Source organism: Cryptotermes secundus, unplaced genomic scaffold (assembly GCF_002891405.2).
Source record: "Cryptotermes secundus unplaced genomic scaffold, Csec_1.0 scaffold323, whole genome shotgun sequence".
NCBI lineage: Eukaryota > Metazoa > Arthropoda > Insecta > Blattodea > Kalotermitidae > Cryptotermes > Cryptotermes secundus.
Genome location: NW_019738961.1, coordinates 325,323 through 341,966, shown reverse-complemented (window position 1 = coordinate 341,966; position 16,644 = coordinate 325,323). Strand labels below are relative to the sequence as shown.

At 43.1% G+C, this 16,644-nt stretch overlaps 1 protein-coding gene across 1 annotated transcript in view; it reads right to left on the bottom strand.

Annotated features, from left to right (window-relative positions):
* Window positions 1-15,171, bottom strand: part of LOC111871439 (protein sax-3) — a 583,421-nt gene extending 568,250 nt beyond the window's left edge. The window contains exon 1 of the mRNA XM_023864561.2: window positions 14,096-15,171. Coding sequence (XP_023720329.2) covers window positions 14,096-14,162 — 67 coding nt within the window. The 5' untranslated portion in view covers window positions 14,163-15,171. The remainder of the gene's footprint in view (window positions 1-14,095) is intronic.
* Window positions 15,172-16,644: the final 1,473 nt, after the last annotated feature.

The following is a 16,644-nucleotide window of genomic DNA, read 5'->3' as shown; positions in this document are numbered from 1 at the left end:
ATAAGTAAATTGCTTTTATTTCATTCATCGTTCATTTAATGACAGTGTCATTGTATTAAACTATATAATATTGAATGGTAGAATGAGGGCAAAATCGTGGCATAAAGATAGCTAACATATTGTCGCGTATCGGGCGTATATCGCGACAAATAACTTCACGATGTATTTGATGTAGCGAATTTTATTTCACATCCGCTCTCACAATCACCCAAATTACAGATTCACGATTACTGCTATCTGCAGTATCACAATTCGTACACTCCAAATGCCAGAATACAACTGACTAGTTGCTGGCTAACTCGGCGGTAGCTCCAGGACTCGCTGACTGACTCAGTACAACTGACTGTGAATAGCCTTCGCTGCTCCTTATGTAGCCTTGATCGGACCATACGGAAAACGGTTACGTAATAGGCACCCTTGTTGCCTGGCGCTGTGTTGCTAGTAACGCTAGCGGAAGTAACCGCTGTTACTACTTGGTGACGTCACCGCTGTTGACTCGCGTTGCCTAGCGACCAGGATGCTAGGACTCGGCTAACATCGGCTCGCTTCGGCTTCGCTCGGCGCATCACGGCTGGCGGGGTGTGGGGGAGGGCTCGGCTTTGCGCAACATGTCACAATATGTTCTGAAAATGTGGCACAGTTCAGATATTTGCGAACGACTGTAACAAATCCAAACCTGATTCAGGAGGAAATTAAGAGGAGACTAAACTCGGTTAATGCTACCATTCTGTTCAGAACCTTTTCTATTGTCGTCTGCTGTTTAAAAAAGTAAAGTTTAGAATGTACAAAACTATAATTTTGCCTGTGGTTTCTATGGGTGTGAAACTTGGTCTCTCACATTAAGGGAGGAACCTAGACTGAGGGTGTTTGAGAACAGGGTGCTGAGGAGAATATTTGGACCGAAGAGAGATGAAGTGACAGGAGGTTGGAGAAAAACTGCATAATGTGGAGCTTCATAACTTGTACTCTTCTCCAAGTATAACTAGAATGATCAAGTCAAGAACGATGCGATGGCCAGGACATGTAGAATGAATAAGGAAGAAGGGGAGTAGATATAGGATACTGGTGGGAAAGCCAGACTGGAAGAGACCACTAGGAAGACCAAGACGTTGGTGGGTGGATAATATTAAAATGGATCTTAGAGATATAGTATGGGATGTTATGAACTGGATTGATCTGCTTCAGGTTAGGGACCAGTGGAGGGTCTTATGAACACGGTACTGAACCTTCGGGCTCCATAAAATGCTGAGAAGTTCTTGAGTAGATTCACAAGTGGCGGCTTCTCAAGGAGGGCTCAGCTTCATGAAGTTAGTAAGGACAGTAAAGGAATAATGAATTGGAAGGATGGGGAAGGAAGCCATCGTGACCTAGACGCAGATACTGCCCTAGTATTGCTGGAGGGACTGAGGTCAGCCACGAGAAATCTCAGAGTATTCGGTGACCTGGCCGAGATACGAAATCTACGTCCAGAATATAGGTCAGAAGTGTTATCGCATCAGCCAAGTTGCTCTGTGTGTAAGGTAAAAGGTAATGGAGCATTGTTCCCATGTTTCATTACGCACCCCTCTACGAAAACTTACGGATAATGGAGGTATAGCTCCACGCACTGTTACCTTGGACACTAGATGGACGTGACTGGTTAACTTCACGCCCCGGCCTCTTTATCGCGGGATGAAGGAGCCACCTATGCTCATTGAATAACACGCTGAGTTGGCCCCATTGTCGGTCTGGTTGCTGTGGAGGAGATAAAAATTTCCTGCCCTTACTGGGATTCGAACACCGATCCCTCGAACGTCGAGCCCGTAGCCTACCGACTGAGCTTGAAATTTACATGTCGTTAACGAAGTAATTAAATTAATTTTATAGAGTCAGAACTGACCACAGTGCGGAGCCGAGACCTGTACGAGATGATAGCTACATTCCTCCTCTACCATCGTTCCAAGTTTGAACCTGCTGGCGCGAATGCATGTGGGTCTGCATACATCGTGGAGATGTATGTATGTATGTATGTTTGTTTGTTTGTTACAGTGTCACGATTTGATCATGGGAAAACTGTGTTCAAAGATGGTTCCAAAAATTTTAACGACGATTTAAAAAGCATGTTGATACGAAGTGTCAGTAGAAATGCTTGAACGGCCCGAAACTGTGCCACATTTTCTTAATCGGGTCGTAACAAGAGACGGAATTGAAAGCAAGAGGCAGAGTGAGGAATGGCACACGCCGCAGTCTCCAAGACAGAAGAAAGCTCGCATGAACAAATCAAAATTCAAGACAGTGATCATCTTTTTTCTATTCTCTTGGGGTACTTCTTAAATAATTTGGGTCGTCTGGTGTCAGAGTGAATAAAAAATATTATCTTGAAGTCCTGAACCGTCTGGGAGAGACGAAGATGCGAGTTGGAACGAAAATTGCAGACGACTGGAGTCCTCGCGCTTCCTCGGGCCAACGCGCCCGCACACACGGCATTGTGAGTTGGTGAATTTCTGAAGATAAGTTCACTCCCGCGCTTCTGTAGGCTCTTTATTCTCCAAATTTGTCACCATCTTATTTTTACTTGTTCACAAAATTAAAATCGAGAATCAAAGGCTGTCATTTCCGTACGCTTCATAGCGTTCAGAAGACTGTAGCCGACGAAATGAAGATCCTGACAGAAATTACTTCCAGTCCTGCTATGAGACGTGGAAAATTGGTTTGGACAGGCGTGTTGCATGAAAAATGTTATTTTCAAGGGGCCAGTGTCGATTTAGATGAATAACAAAATAAATGACTGTACAAAAATTGTCATTGCATTTTAACACGCCTCATATTTTATTACACCGGTCACGGTAGCCGAGAGGTCTAAAGTATGTACTGTCTTCGCTCGCTCGAAAGCCGGGATCGTGGGTTCGAATCTCACATAAGGCATGGGTATATGGTATGTGTTTATTCTGTGTTTGTGTTGTCCTGTATTTAGGTAGAGGCCTTGCGACGAGCTGATCACTCGTCCAAAGAGCCCTACCGTCTGTAAAATGATCAAAATGAAAAAAAAAAAAAACCTCGACAACGTAAAGGTATAAGAGCAACGAATTAAGTAAGCACGTAATTTATTGCCGCGAATTTAAGTAATAGTTTAGATTTTGATGCACAGAATTTCGCTGCTTAAAATTAAGTAACTGTTGACATACTTTGTCGAATCAAATTATTGGTGCCTTTTGTAACACTTCACTGCCTAACTGACACTTCCTATGATATTGTATTCTATTTGTATCCGTTTCTGAATACTTGAACATGTTCCTAGTACACTACTCGGCTTTGAACTCGTTGTGTTGGAAACTTGCTACCAAATGCATACCTCACTTTTGCGAATTAATTTTCGTTGCTGTCTGTATCTAGCCCAGGGTTTCAAAAAATTTTCGGCCACAGCCCCTTTGGTTCCATAAACTTATCTCCAGTGCCCCTTCTTCAGAACGATTTGCACAACCCGCCAAGGAAGATAATAACAAAAAACACGACATTCAGTTACTTTTTAATATTAGTAAATTCTTAATGCGACGGATGGGCTTAATGAAGTGGTACCAATTCCTAACGTCTGGTCTAAACTCAGTTCAATTATAAATAAGCGAACAATGCGCGGAGGGGCCACCTCCAGCGCCCCCTGCCACCCCCTTGCCTCTTAGCGCCACCCTAGGTAACTTCACTGCCTCCCAAGGGGGCGGTAGAGCCCACTTTGAGAACCACTGCTCTAGATTACGAAGCGTGAGAAGGAAATTGTTACGTTGTCCTTGTGCTTAATTAATGAACTACCACGCACTGAAGATACAGGGGAGGACATATTATTAACCTCTGGATTATATTGAGGTAAGTGATCAGTTTCACGTTCCGGCGGCTTTGTCCCATAGAAACATATCCTTTTACCCATTGTATACGAAACTATGGTAAGATAAATTTGTCCCTGTGCTTAATTAATCAAGAACAACGCCATGATGACGTATGGGGGAGCGGAGCTATAGCTCCACCATTTTAGACCTCGGCCCTAGAAGGAGGTGAGTGGTCAGCTTCAGGGTCTAGCCACTTTACCTTCGGGGACAGAGCCCCAGATATCCATTGGATAGGAGGCTGGGTGGGCTCCAGAGCCGATATGGTCGCTGTGGGAAAGAGAAATATCTCTTGCCCCTGCGTAGAATCGAATAAGGGACATCCAGCCAGTAGCACGTCTTTATATAGACTGAGCTATCATGGTGAGGAAAGTATGCAGCATTTTAAATATTATGAAGACGTGTAATTGGCCATTACTTTTAACAAGAAACAGAGAGGCCCTCTCGTCAGAGAGGGCGCCCAATAGCAACAAAACCGTAAGAGTTGAGAAGGAAACCTCAATAAAGCCATGAACCCCAAATGGGGCTCAAGAGAATCACGGAATACCTCACTACCTATAAGCCACAACTTGACTTGATTTTCAATTGAACACATTCAGACGCTGAAGACAGAGGTAGAATATTTCTCCGGAAATTCTGTTTTTATTTACCAGACTGTACTTTGTCAATAAGACCACAGTACGAATATTCACGACCTTAAAAACCTGGCAAATGAATCGCTGATTGAAGTTACTGTGCAACAACGAGTGACATAAAAAGTGTAGTACAGAGATTCGAACCGCTGGTCTCTAGTGCAGGGCGAGGCTCCAGGTTTTGTGAGAGCCGATGTCTGAGAGAGGAAGAGAGTTCGTGACCCGCAAGCTTCTCCGTCTGCAGAGCATGTAGCGTCTCCAGCCGCAGCATATAAACGGTTCGTAATCTTAATTAAACCAGTCTCATGTTGTAGCAGCATACTGCGAGGCGCTAGATCATCCTGGGCCCATGTAAGTGTATTTACCGTAAGTTACAGTCCATTAAAACGTCACTTATCAGCTTTTAATTAAACAAAATACTTTTCATTGAGTCTAAACATTTTCTAACGATGATGGTTAAGAGTTATTATCACTATGTCGAGGTCACTGGATTTTTCAAATGGCCTCATCCTTCCAGCCGCACTATGACCCAGAGGTCGACTCAGCCTCTAAGAGAAATGAGTACCAGGAATCTTGCTGGGGGGTAAAGGACGACCGGCAGGCGCGTAAGGCTGACTACCTCACCGCCATCTGTGAGCAGATTATCTAGAAAATGTGGGAGCCTCCGCATCTCACAATCCTATGGGCTTGCACGGCCTGTTACAGGGATATCTTTACCTTATGTTTTATTGTTTTGGACACATTTTGATGAAACTTTATATTCGGGATTATTAATGGAATATTTTGTACTGATTTATATCCGATTGATACACAGAAATAACAACTCTCTTTGGTCTTATCGGATATTACAAGCGATTTAAAAACGAACTCCATATTCTCTGCCCTGGAACCAAGTACGTGTAAGCCAAGATCAAACACACAGTTATTTAGATGCGTTAATTTCACCGTCGGCTTAATATACAAATGAGCATTTGGAAAAAATTTCCCCTTTGCAAATGAATTTCGGAGGTAATAAAGTGGGATTATTTTAGACAAGTTCTGCACAGCATATGCAGTAACCGTAGGTATATTACATCCTGATTACGAACCGGATGGAAAACAGCGTTTGTACTGCTAGAAATGTTTCATCCTCTTCGAGAGAAAAACGACTGAAACTACCTCAAACAGTCATTGTATAGGATTATTATGTTCAAAAACTGAACCTTAAATACTTAAACTTGGACGATGAGATGTAGAGACAGTGTATTTAGACCACTAGCGAGGTAGTGGGTGTAGCGTTATGGTGATACTTTAGTTTGGCTAACACATACGCGTGTGCGTGCATTACAGTGGACTCGACCAAGTTCAGTGCACATTCTGTTGAGAGCGGCCAGGTATACAAACATGGACTTCTTAGTTAGACACTTAAAAGAAATTCATGAATTCTGAGAATGGTTTAATTACAATACAAAATTCTGACTTTCTACATTTTGCATCAACCTTTCAAAACACAATGGTAACTATATGTACCACATGCTTTGATACTAGAATCTCTGTATTGAGCACATACAAGGGGACACGCGGCAGCGTAGTTGGTTCAGGCAGTATGTTACAAGCCGGGAAGTGGCGAGTTCGATTTCGCGATGAGGCCATTGGATTTTTCAACTGATCTAATCCTTCCAGCCGCATTATGGCCCTGGAGTCGACTCAGCCTCTAACAGAAATGAGTATCAAGAATATTACTGGGGGGTAAAGGACAGCCGGCGTATAAGGCTAACAAACTTACCGCGATCTGTGAGCCCATTGTCTAGATAATGTGGGAGCCTCGACGTCTCACAACCCTTTGGGCTTTCACGGCCTGTTTCAGGTATAATTTTAACATTTTTTTATTGCGCCTATACATTGTATTTACATGTTCATATGGTTGTTAAAATAAAGATTGATAAGTTCCCTAAATAATCCTAATATGTTAATATCGAGATGAATTGTAGATTCTAAAGGGCTCTGACGATGGTGTATAACACTCAGAATTACGTGTACTGTGTTTTTGGAATGTTTCCATCGTACGGTATTCTAGAGACTACAAACCACGACTTTTCGAAAACTAGATCTGTTTCCGTCTTCGGGTGAGGTGGGAAGACACCTACTCAGTTGGGTCCTTTAGCAAGAGCTAACCTCAAGCCAGGTTATCTCTATATACCTATATATCCTAGCATCTGAGGGCAGCGTACAGCCGTGAATCCCTATAAATTACTGACACCCCATAACTTTCCACTCTAAAAAAATGAGATGAATATAATTTATTTTATTTTCCCTCGTACAGCTTCCCATATTCGCTACATGCTAGAAGGCTACTCTCTAAAAAAATACGTATTTTATAACCCTTTTCTTCTGTGGACAGGGAGTAATTAACAAGTCGATCAGAATTTACAGCTGTGGTCACTGTGAGTAAATGTGTAACGTGTTACATAACTGCAACTAACTAACTCCACGGAACTGAGCCCTTCTTGAGAAGCCGCCTGTCGCTCAGCTACTCAAGAATTCACCAGTAATTCATAGAACCCAAAGGTTACGCACCGTATTCACAAAAGCTATCCATTGGTTCCTATCCTGAGCCAGATGAATCTAGTCCGTACCACACCATGTTAGTTCTCTAGGATTCATATTAATATTATCCTCCCACCTACGCCTAGGAACGTATTACACAACTAATTCTGTAATTGGATGGAGTTGAGTCATTCTTGAGACGCCGATAGTCTCGTGGATAAAGGCATTTCATTCGTTTTATGGGATCAGAAGGTTCATTCCCGTGTTAACAAGAGTCCGTCATTCGCTCTTGAGCCAGATGAATACAGTCCATACCAAACAAAACTGTTTCTCTAAGATTATTTTTAATACCTTCCTCCCACCTACATCTACGTCTTCCTAGTGGTCTCTTTCCTTCTTTTCTACCCAAACCTATTTTTGTACGTAAAAAATGGGAAATCTATCACTGTAACGGGCCATGGAGAATCATAGGGTTGTGATACGTGGAGACTCCTTTATTTTCTAGAAAATCGGCTCCCGGATGGAGGTGAGGTTGTCAGCCTTACACGCCGGCCGGCTTTTACTCCCAGTAAGATTCCTGGTTCTTATTTCTGTGAGAGGGTTAGTCGACCTCAGGGCCATAATGCGGCTGGAAGGATTAGATCAGTTGAAAAATCCAATGATCTCATCGGGAATCGAACTCGTGACCTTCCGGCTTATAGCATAGTACCTCTAATCTTCATGTTTGTGATATGGGATCAAGACTTTACGTAGACGCACGGTTTTGTGGGTTGAAACATCATGTAGTTCGGAGATAGACGTTTCGGAGGGACATATCGCCTCCGTGTTCAGGGTCGGAGAGCAAGCTAATCAAGAGGTCAGCAGAAGCAGCAGCAAGTTGAAGTTGGTTAGACTTGTACTCTCGCTGCAGGGGTCCAGACAGGAGACGCCCGCAGGCGCGTCTGATGAATGGCTCACAGTACCAGCGGGTGGATGTCGGGCCAAAGTCTCCCCGAAAGGAAATATATGATGCTACTAATATAAGTTTTACTTAGGTTGGAAGAGGACGGAAGGAATAACCGAAGTATAACGGAAGTTCTTGCGGAAGTCACGAGGAAAATTGTGCAATAAAGAAGGGCATTCCCTGGTTTGTAACCCTCTGCTGGAGGGACTGCAATCTTGAGAAAATCAAGCAACTTATGGGTATGGGTTAAACTGAGTCTATGGGTGTAGTACTGACTACACAGAAATTGTCTTGTGGCTTTAATATCAAATTTGGGTGACTTGGTAACAGTAGGCCGATCACAGTGGCCGCTCGGTCCAAGGCATGAAATGTTTTGCCCGCTCTAACACTGAGATCGTGTGTTCAAACCCCATTCAAAGTATGGATATTTGTCTGAGTATATTCTGTGTTCGCGTCTGAGTAGCGGCCTTGCGAGGGGCTGATCCCCAGTCCAAGGAGTCCTACCGACTGTCTAAGATTAAGAAACTGAAGTGAAACGAAGCGTTTCACGAATGCCCTATGGTCCAAGAGGGAGCAACAGAAATATAGATAGTTAGATAGATAGACAGATAGATAGAAAGGTAGGTAGGTAGACAGATAGACAGATTAGATAGATAGATAGATAGGTATCTGCAAGACTTGACGTAAGCAAAGTAAAGTTTTCCTTGTGCTTATTTAAGCGTCAGGCCACGAAGACGTATGGAGAGCAGAGTTGTAGCTTCACGTGTTTTAACCTCGGGGATAGATGGAGATAAGTAGTAAGTTTCGCGCACCGGCCGCTTTAACACTAGACAAAGACGCGGGAGACCATTGAATATGAGATCGGATGAGCCTCAGAAAATTCTATGCGATCTGTCTTTCTATCTCTCTCCTCCTGCTCCCACTTTGGAGCACAGGGCTGACTTCTCAGTTTTATGATAATTTTACAGACGGTAGGACTCCTTGGACAGGTGATCAGCTCGTCGCAAGGCCTCTACCTAATCACAGGACAACGCAAATACAGAATAAACGCATACACACACCAATCTTCCATGTCTTTTGTGGGATTCGAACCCATGATCCCGGCTTCCAAGCGAGCGAAGACAGTACATGCCTTAGACCGCTTGACTACCGTGACCGGCAAGTCTATGCGAAGGTAACGAGAAATTACTCCATTTCATAGCTTTGATATCATCGTAACATTATGTATTTACATAATATGTACATATGTACATAGAAGTATACAGCTACATTCTGTTTAACTTTAGAAGTGATTAATTGATTTACTTTGAAGATGACAAATTGTTCAGTATCCGGGATGTATCAGTTGGTGTAATGACTGCTACAGGCGGATAACCGTAGAACTTGGGTTCGAATCCCTGTATAGGCAAACGATTTTTGTCGTTTCCATAGCTTGAGACTCTCTTTCGCATGTTCCTATTGGCGCGTGACTATTAGACGGGTTTGGATAGGATGATTTGATTTATTGCACTTACACACTCAACTCGTGACTACAGGCAATACAGCGCTATCGCTGTTCTACACACTTTCCAGTTCACCGTTACACACGCACGGGGGTTCACAGTGTTCACTAGTCGTATCCTGGCAACGGATTTCACCACAGTAATTATATCAGTCTCACTGCAACTGTAGCACATATTGAGTCTATTTTTCAAGCCTAATTCCTTTCTTGCCATCTCTTCTCAATCATCTTCGACTGCTGTCTCAAGAGACTCCCTCTATTCTCTCTCAACCAGCCTGGAATCCTCGTTACATAGCTTCGGGGTGGATCCAGCGGAAAACACAGTTTTAATCGTTACACATCAACAGTACTTCGATTGTTGCTTACACATTCTTTGCTGCGGGAACCTGTTTACCAGCCGTTGCCTAGCAATGAACGTCTAGTCTAGCTCCGCTATTACGACTTTCAGGTGTCATGTAACAAGTTCTTTCAGAGGGCGTAAAACGGCCGGGGCTTGAAGCTGAACTCTATTGCCCATGTTAACAATTTACGCATCTCCCAAGACATCACCGAGTGACACTGTCCCCATCTTACCCAGAAGTCAGTGTTGCTAACAGTTTTCCAGTTCTCAGCATATACTTCAAGATAAACTTCTGCTCCATCCAGAGGCTATTAGCGTGCGCCATTGACCTGGGGAGGGGTGTATCGGGGGTATTGATCGGTAACCGCACGAATACATGATAAATTAGGGTACAGGGTTATCAGAGGAAGAAATCATTGGTTTGCTACGTTGAACATTTGCCGGAAGCGGTGATATATACACGTATACTATTATAAAGTTGACCAAACTGTGGCCAGTACGCCGCATACGGCTCTTATGTAACGCAAATGTTATGAGTACTATATTCTGGGATATAACGCCGTGTAGTCCCTTAAAAGCCTACCGACGTTTCGGAGGAAGCCACTTTCTTTCACGCTGGTACCTTACTTGCTTTATTCCTCCTTCGGAGGATCATGTCTCCTCCATATTCAGGATTGATAACGCGAGCAAAATACCAGCGTGAAAGCAGGTGCTTCCTCCGAAACGTCGGTTGACTTCCAACGGATTACACGGCGTTATATCTCAAAAGATTTTACTCTTCATAACTACCGCTGTGAGAACCTAAAATCCTACAAGTATTGTTAATTTATGTTATTTGAAAGATATACATTTCAGGACGCCTGGCGTTAATGCAAAAGAAGACAAAAGGTGCAATTTAATGGTGTGACTGATTTATGTGTAATTGGTGGTTCTTACATAGGTGACTGTGAAGAGACTTCCGAAATGTCTGGTATCCAGCTTTTCAGTAGAGTTCTCCATAAATTTTCAGGATAATATTCTTCTGTCCTGAAGACGGAGACAGCGCCTTCCTCCGAAATACTAGTAATAAGCTACCAGACCACGCGCCTTGATGTCCCAGAAGTCAGCAAAATTTCTAGTACTTAAATTTCGAAAGTAAATTTTAAAGGAAGACTATACTCTCTGCATATTGAGGCAGATCTTGAAGATACAGAAAGAGGAAAGCTATCCCTTTAACAGGCCGTGGAGGCCCATAGGGCTGTGAGACGTTGAGGCTCCCACATTTTCTCTAGACAATCGGCTCACAGTTGAAGGTGAGGCTGTCAGCCTTAGGCACCGTCCGCCCTTAGTACCCCAAGAAGATTCCTGGTACTCATTTCTGTTAGAGGTTGAGTCCACCCCAGGGCCATAGTGCGGCTGGAAGGATTAGGTCAATTGAAGAAGATACAGACAGCATATTTCTCCGAAACATAGTAACCACGTGCCCGACTACACTGTGTCATAAATCAGAAGTCCATAACACTGACGTCAAAATACGTGATGATTCAAAATTATTTACTGGATTTCCGTGGCCTGTAATTTTTATATCAGAGATAATAAAATAAAACTGCAAACTGAATATAAAAGTGTAATTAAAAAAAGTATTATTACTTATAGAAAAAAAGTCTTTGAATTATACTTTCATGTTCCGTAATCGTTTTTTTTCCGATTTGAAAATTATAGGCCAGGGAAATCCAGATAATAATTTTGAATTTATTTGTATTTTTTATTACATTCGAGATTACTTGAGGCTGACAGAACGGCTGTAAAACTGTTTCGGAATAAATTTTGGACATGAAGAGTGCGGTCTGATTAGATATGATACGGCGTACTCCGACAGAAATTCACCGACGTTTCAGAGGGCGACTGTATCAGTCTTGAGGTAGTCAGATATGTTGGGGATATAATGCGCAAGAAGGAAATAGGAAATGCGTCAACTGTCACGGGAGTAATGGCGTCACTTCCTATAGAATAGTACTCTTCAGAGCCACCGCTGTTAGAACCTCAGATCGAAGGAATTTGGACACCCTTATAAGGTTTCTCTCATGTGTCGGAACTATCCAGACGGAAGCAGAAACCGGGGGGTGGAACGGAGGAACTCATGGCAGGAACCTTCCGCATAACACAAGAATAATGACCACGTGATCACACTGAATTTATGATTTATGTCTGCGTTGTTTCTGTGGCAAAAACACTTAATGAGCGTTAACTAACTGCATGGAGCTGATTTACATCTAAGAAGCTAATATCCAATGCGCTGGTCAAGACATTTTTCGCCATTTATGAAACAGACGAGAGTTCATCACGGTACTGACAAAACCCCGTCACTGGACAGTACGAACAAAGTGCATAGCTTCATGTATTTTTCATTTCAAAGTGTTGTATCCTCTAGGACGGGTCATCCTGTAGTCCGACAGAATTCTACCGACGTTTCAGGGTTGAATAGCAAGTCTAACAAGAATCCGACGCCTTCGCTTGCTATGTACTTCTGACATCTTCAGGGCAAATGTCTTTGGGTGGTGTGGTCTGATGATCTGCTGCTGGTCTTCGCCAGTACAGTCATTTACTGATTCCTTCGGGACTAATCACCATATTTTGTTCCTCTTTGTCTTTCGTCGGGCATGGGATCTTATAAATCCCACTGTCGACGCTGTGACCGTACCATTCCACTCCGAAACCTTGAAGATGGCAACTACATTTTTTGTCGAAACGTTGGGGAACTTTATACGTGGGGTATTCCCGAATGCCGAAGTCATACACTACACCGCCGCCGCGCAAACATAGGGATGAATTGATTCCGTTTATAGTAGGCCTACTCTGTATGTAAATGAAGGCACACGGTAGCGTAGTTGGTTCAGACACTATGCTACAAGCCGGAAGGTCGTGGGTTGGATTCACGATGAAGTTATTGCATATTTCAGTTGATCTAATCCTTCCAGCCGCACCATGTCCCTGGGGTCGACTCAGCCTCTAACAGAAATGAGGACCAGGAATCTTCCTGTAGGTAAAGCACTGCTTGTGCGTAAGGCTGACAAACTTACCGCCATCTGTGAGCCGATTGTCCGGAAAATGTGGAAGCCTCGACCTCTCACAACCCTATGGTCCTCGACGGACTGTTACAGGGATAGGTCTGCTCTCTATTCTGTGTTTAAATAAATGTGGGATGCTCTGTGTTACGCGCTGAAGGATTTGCCACGGAAGTGAAAGGTTTGAAATGATATCCCGACATCATACGGAAAACACAATGTACTCGTAGGCGTTTTGAGTACTAATGGATCTGGCGAAGGCAGAATATGATTCAGTAGCTTTTCTATTCACCTTAGACGTGTTACTGAGATACTGATTCTGCTTCTGCCAAACGTTTCAGCAATGGAATGATTGAATGAGCTCCAGGTCCTATTACAGGGTGTACAACACACATTCTGCTAGCTCTCGTACCTGTAGCGACATACGAAACACCAATTCTTCCCGTCGTTTTGAATGTCCCTGAAGTACGATATCTTATTCTAAAGGAAGACCACTGATTAGAACTGCGTTTGTAGTGTTCTGGGCAGACCGACGTTTTGAAAGAACATGCTACCTCCAACACGACTTTTATGAAAGCCGAATATTCACTACCCGTCTTCACAAACGCCCGCTGTTACCCCCCATCCTGTCCAAAACCTCTTATTCTATTTCTCTAAGATGTATGAAAATACTATCATCCGATCGACGTCTAGGTCTTCGATGTGATCCATTTCTTTCGTATTTTATAATCAAAATCGTGTATGAATCTGTAATCATTCCCATACATGCTACATACTCCGCCTAACTTCATCGCGTTTGACTTCTTCATCCTTATGATAACTGTCGAGCAGTACAAATTACTACGCTCGTCGGTATGTAAACCTCTCCCATCTCCTGTCACGTCTTCTCTCTTAGTTCCAAATGCTGAACACTGTTCTCAGACACTTTAAATCTATGTTCGTTTCAGATGTATACAAAACAACAGGTAATATCAAGAATTCTATATTCTGCGGTGTTAATACAGTGTATTTTGACAGATTTGTATCAACGTTGCGGATGAACCTGCTGCCTTCATCTTTAGATAATAATTCAACCTTGAAGATAGAGGCAGCAGGTACCCTCGAAACATTGGTGCCCATCTATAAAACTACAGAACACCACGTCCAATAAGACTGATTATTCAGATTAATTTTATCCTTCATGCAGTTCATTCATTGCAGTTAACGGTCTCTTTCTTTCACGAGATGAGAGTTACAGTAGCAATATGAACCTTACCTTGAGTATAGCTGGTTGTGATGAACACGAGTAGCATGGATGTAACCGCCTGCCAATTCGGTAGCATTTTCACTTCGCTCGTGTTGCTGTTACGCTGTGAGAACTATAGCTGAGGAATCACGTAACATAATGTCTGAGTATCAGCACAACAGCACATCCGTGTCTGCAGACATCCACGCTTAATACATTATCTTATCTTGAAGCTTCTTCTTTAGGTACTAGAATCTGCCTTCCACGTGCTCCATGATCTAGCTGATCTACATCGCGCGTGAATCGGTGTGTCTACAGTTTTTAAGTATCCAAACCACAGTTTTAATATTTTGTACATATACTGAAATTACTACAATAAATTGTCACATATATTAGGCACGTTTTCATGTGAGTCCAAAATATTATTTACTAAAATTTATATTATCCTAGATGAAGTCCAGTTTTGTGTTAATATAATCTGTTTTCACGCCTCCTTATGATATGAAGTTATCTGAATCTATTAACACTAATGTAATAAATACTACACACGAATTAGATGCAGTACCTGACATCTCTACCATCAGTAAATTATTCTTGAAAAGATAATGTACGCGTGTGTGGATTTGTCTTCTTGTGTAACTAAGTATTATTACCTAATCAACACACAAAAACGATGCAAGTAAAATTCATTTTGCAGGTCACTTTTTGTTGTTGCACGGTCACACTTTTCCACTCTTAAACACAGAGGCGTTGCCACCTAGCCACACTTGCTATTGTCTTCATGAAGATGATGACGAGGGATTCTCTTTCCGCCCACTTCTCCACCAATAAACCTCGCTTAACTAATATTCAAGTCTTAACAGTATTTGTCTTTTCATTATGGTCAGGACTACTTTCAAAATATATAAACAGGTGGGCGTACATTAGCACCAAAATGGAAGCAAATTAGGTTATTGAATATGTGTAATGAATAGGTTAACCAAATCCGGTTTTTCTGTGGGGGGACCGCGAATGTCACGGAAGTGCGATCACTAAGCCAAGCTTTCTGCGTTGCAACTGACCGCGTGGCCCTTCAGTTCCGTGCGCTGTCCACAGGCAGACTGTTCCATGCGTTACGAACGCGCCCACCCCTCCCTTACTCGGTCCTACGGTGCGCCACTCCTACTGCAGCTCGCTACTGTCAGACCTCTGGCAGGGATTCTGTTGGGTTGTCGTGTCCCCTCTCTCCTGCGCGCGCGCCGCAGTTACGGGATACAGGCAGGGGAGAGACCCCAAGGTTGTTACGATGGATATGGGGTTGATTCCGGAGTAAAGGAATCTTGGAAGGAAACATACAAGCAAAAGGTAGGGAGTATGATGTAGGTAGAGGGAGGTTATGTAAGATTGTATGAAGAACTTCGGGGGGGGGGGTCATAGGTCAACTATTGACGGAAAGGGACATTGGTACGTTTTATACGCAGTTGCTGCAGTTAAGGCTGTATCTACGCGAATTTATTTTTGTTTGCCGGACTGCTGGCCAGAAGACTGTCCTGTGGAGATCCACAAGAACATTCTTAACGGCTTAAACGTAACCTCGCAAACAAATTTTGTGGCTACCCACACGCTTCTAATATGTCCCGGCGTAACTCAGGGCTACGTTAACACAAGGGACGGCCCTTCTGTCCCTCTTACGGTTGGTCAGGAAATACGCCGATCTCTAATCAATATATTGTCACAATTTAGTGGTGACTATAGACGGGATTTGAATTGGTGACTCGATTTATTGACCACTTACGGATCGTTAAAGTCAAGAAAATATAACAGTCTCACTGGTTTACACACGCTGTAACTGTAACTGTAGCACATATAACGTCTTCTATGTCTTCAGTTCGCGTTGCCTGGTAACGGATCATAACAATATTCTCTGCTTACGGCCTTACTTGTGGGTATCCCACAACTGACTCATTACTTCAACTAACTCTCAGGCTGGTGTCCATCTCACACGAACCTCCTACTCTTCTCTTCACTGAGTGGCTAACTGCAGCTCCCGACCTGTCCCGCTTATAACATCTCGACATGGACTTCACAGAAAACACCACTTCTCATTGTTTTAGTTCAACTGTTTGCCGTGGGAGCATGTTTTTTGCCAAGTTGTTGCTCAGTAACGGCCGTTGCATATTTGTTTATCTCGCGGTCGTTGCCCAGCAAAGGGTCTGCATGCTATAGTATTATTCAAGACAAAATTCCACACCTCTTGCCTGGTTTAATATCGTGTTACATGAAGATTTCGTGTCACCGCCTATTCACAATTGGATATAAATTGAGTCCAGTCTAGAAAACCGAAATTAACGGCCGTGAGGATTCGTTGCGCTTACCACGTGACATCCTCTATCCGCTAAAGTTGGCACTAATTTCGCCGACAAGCGACGGTCGCTCGGTCGGTATAGTTCGCTTGCGGACTGAAGCCACGGATATATTAGTATATAAATTGAGCAAATATGTTATCACTGGTTCTGGCGTCACAATCAAATGAGATATTAAGTTTATTATTGCAATACGGGGTGCAGCTGTCAGCAGCTAGACTATACAGCACCGATTGT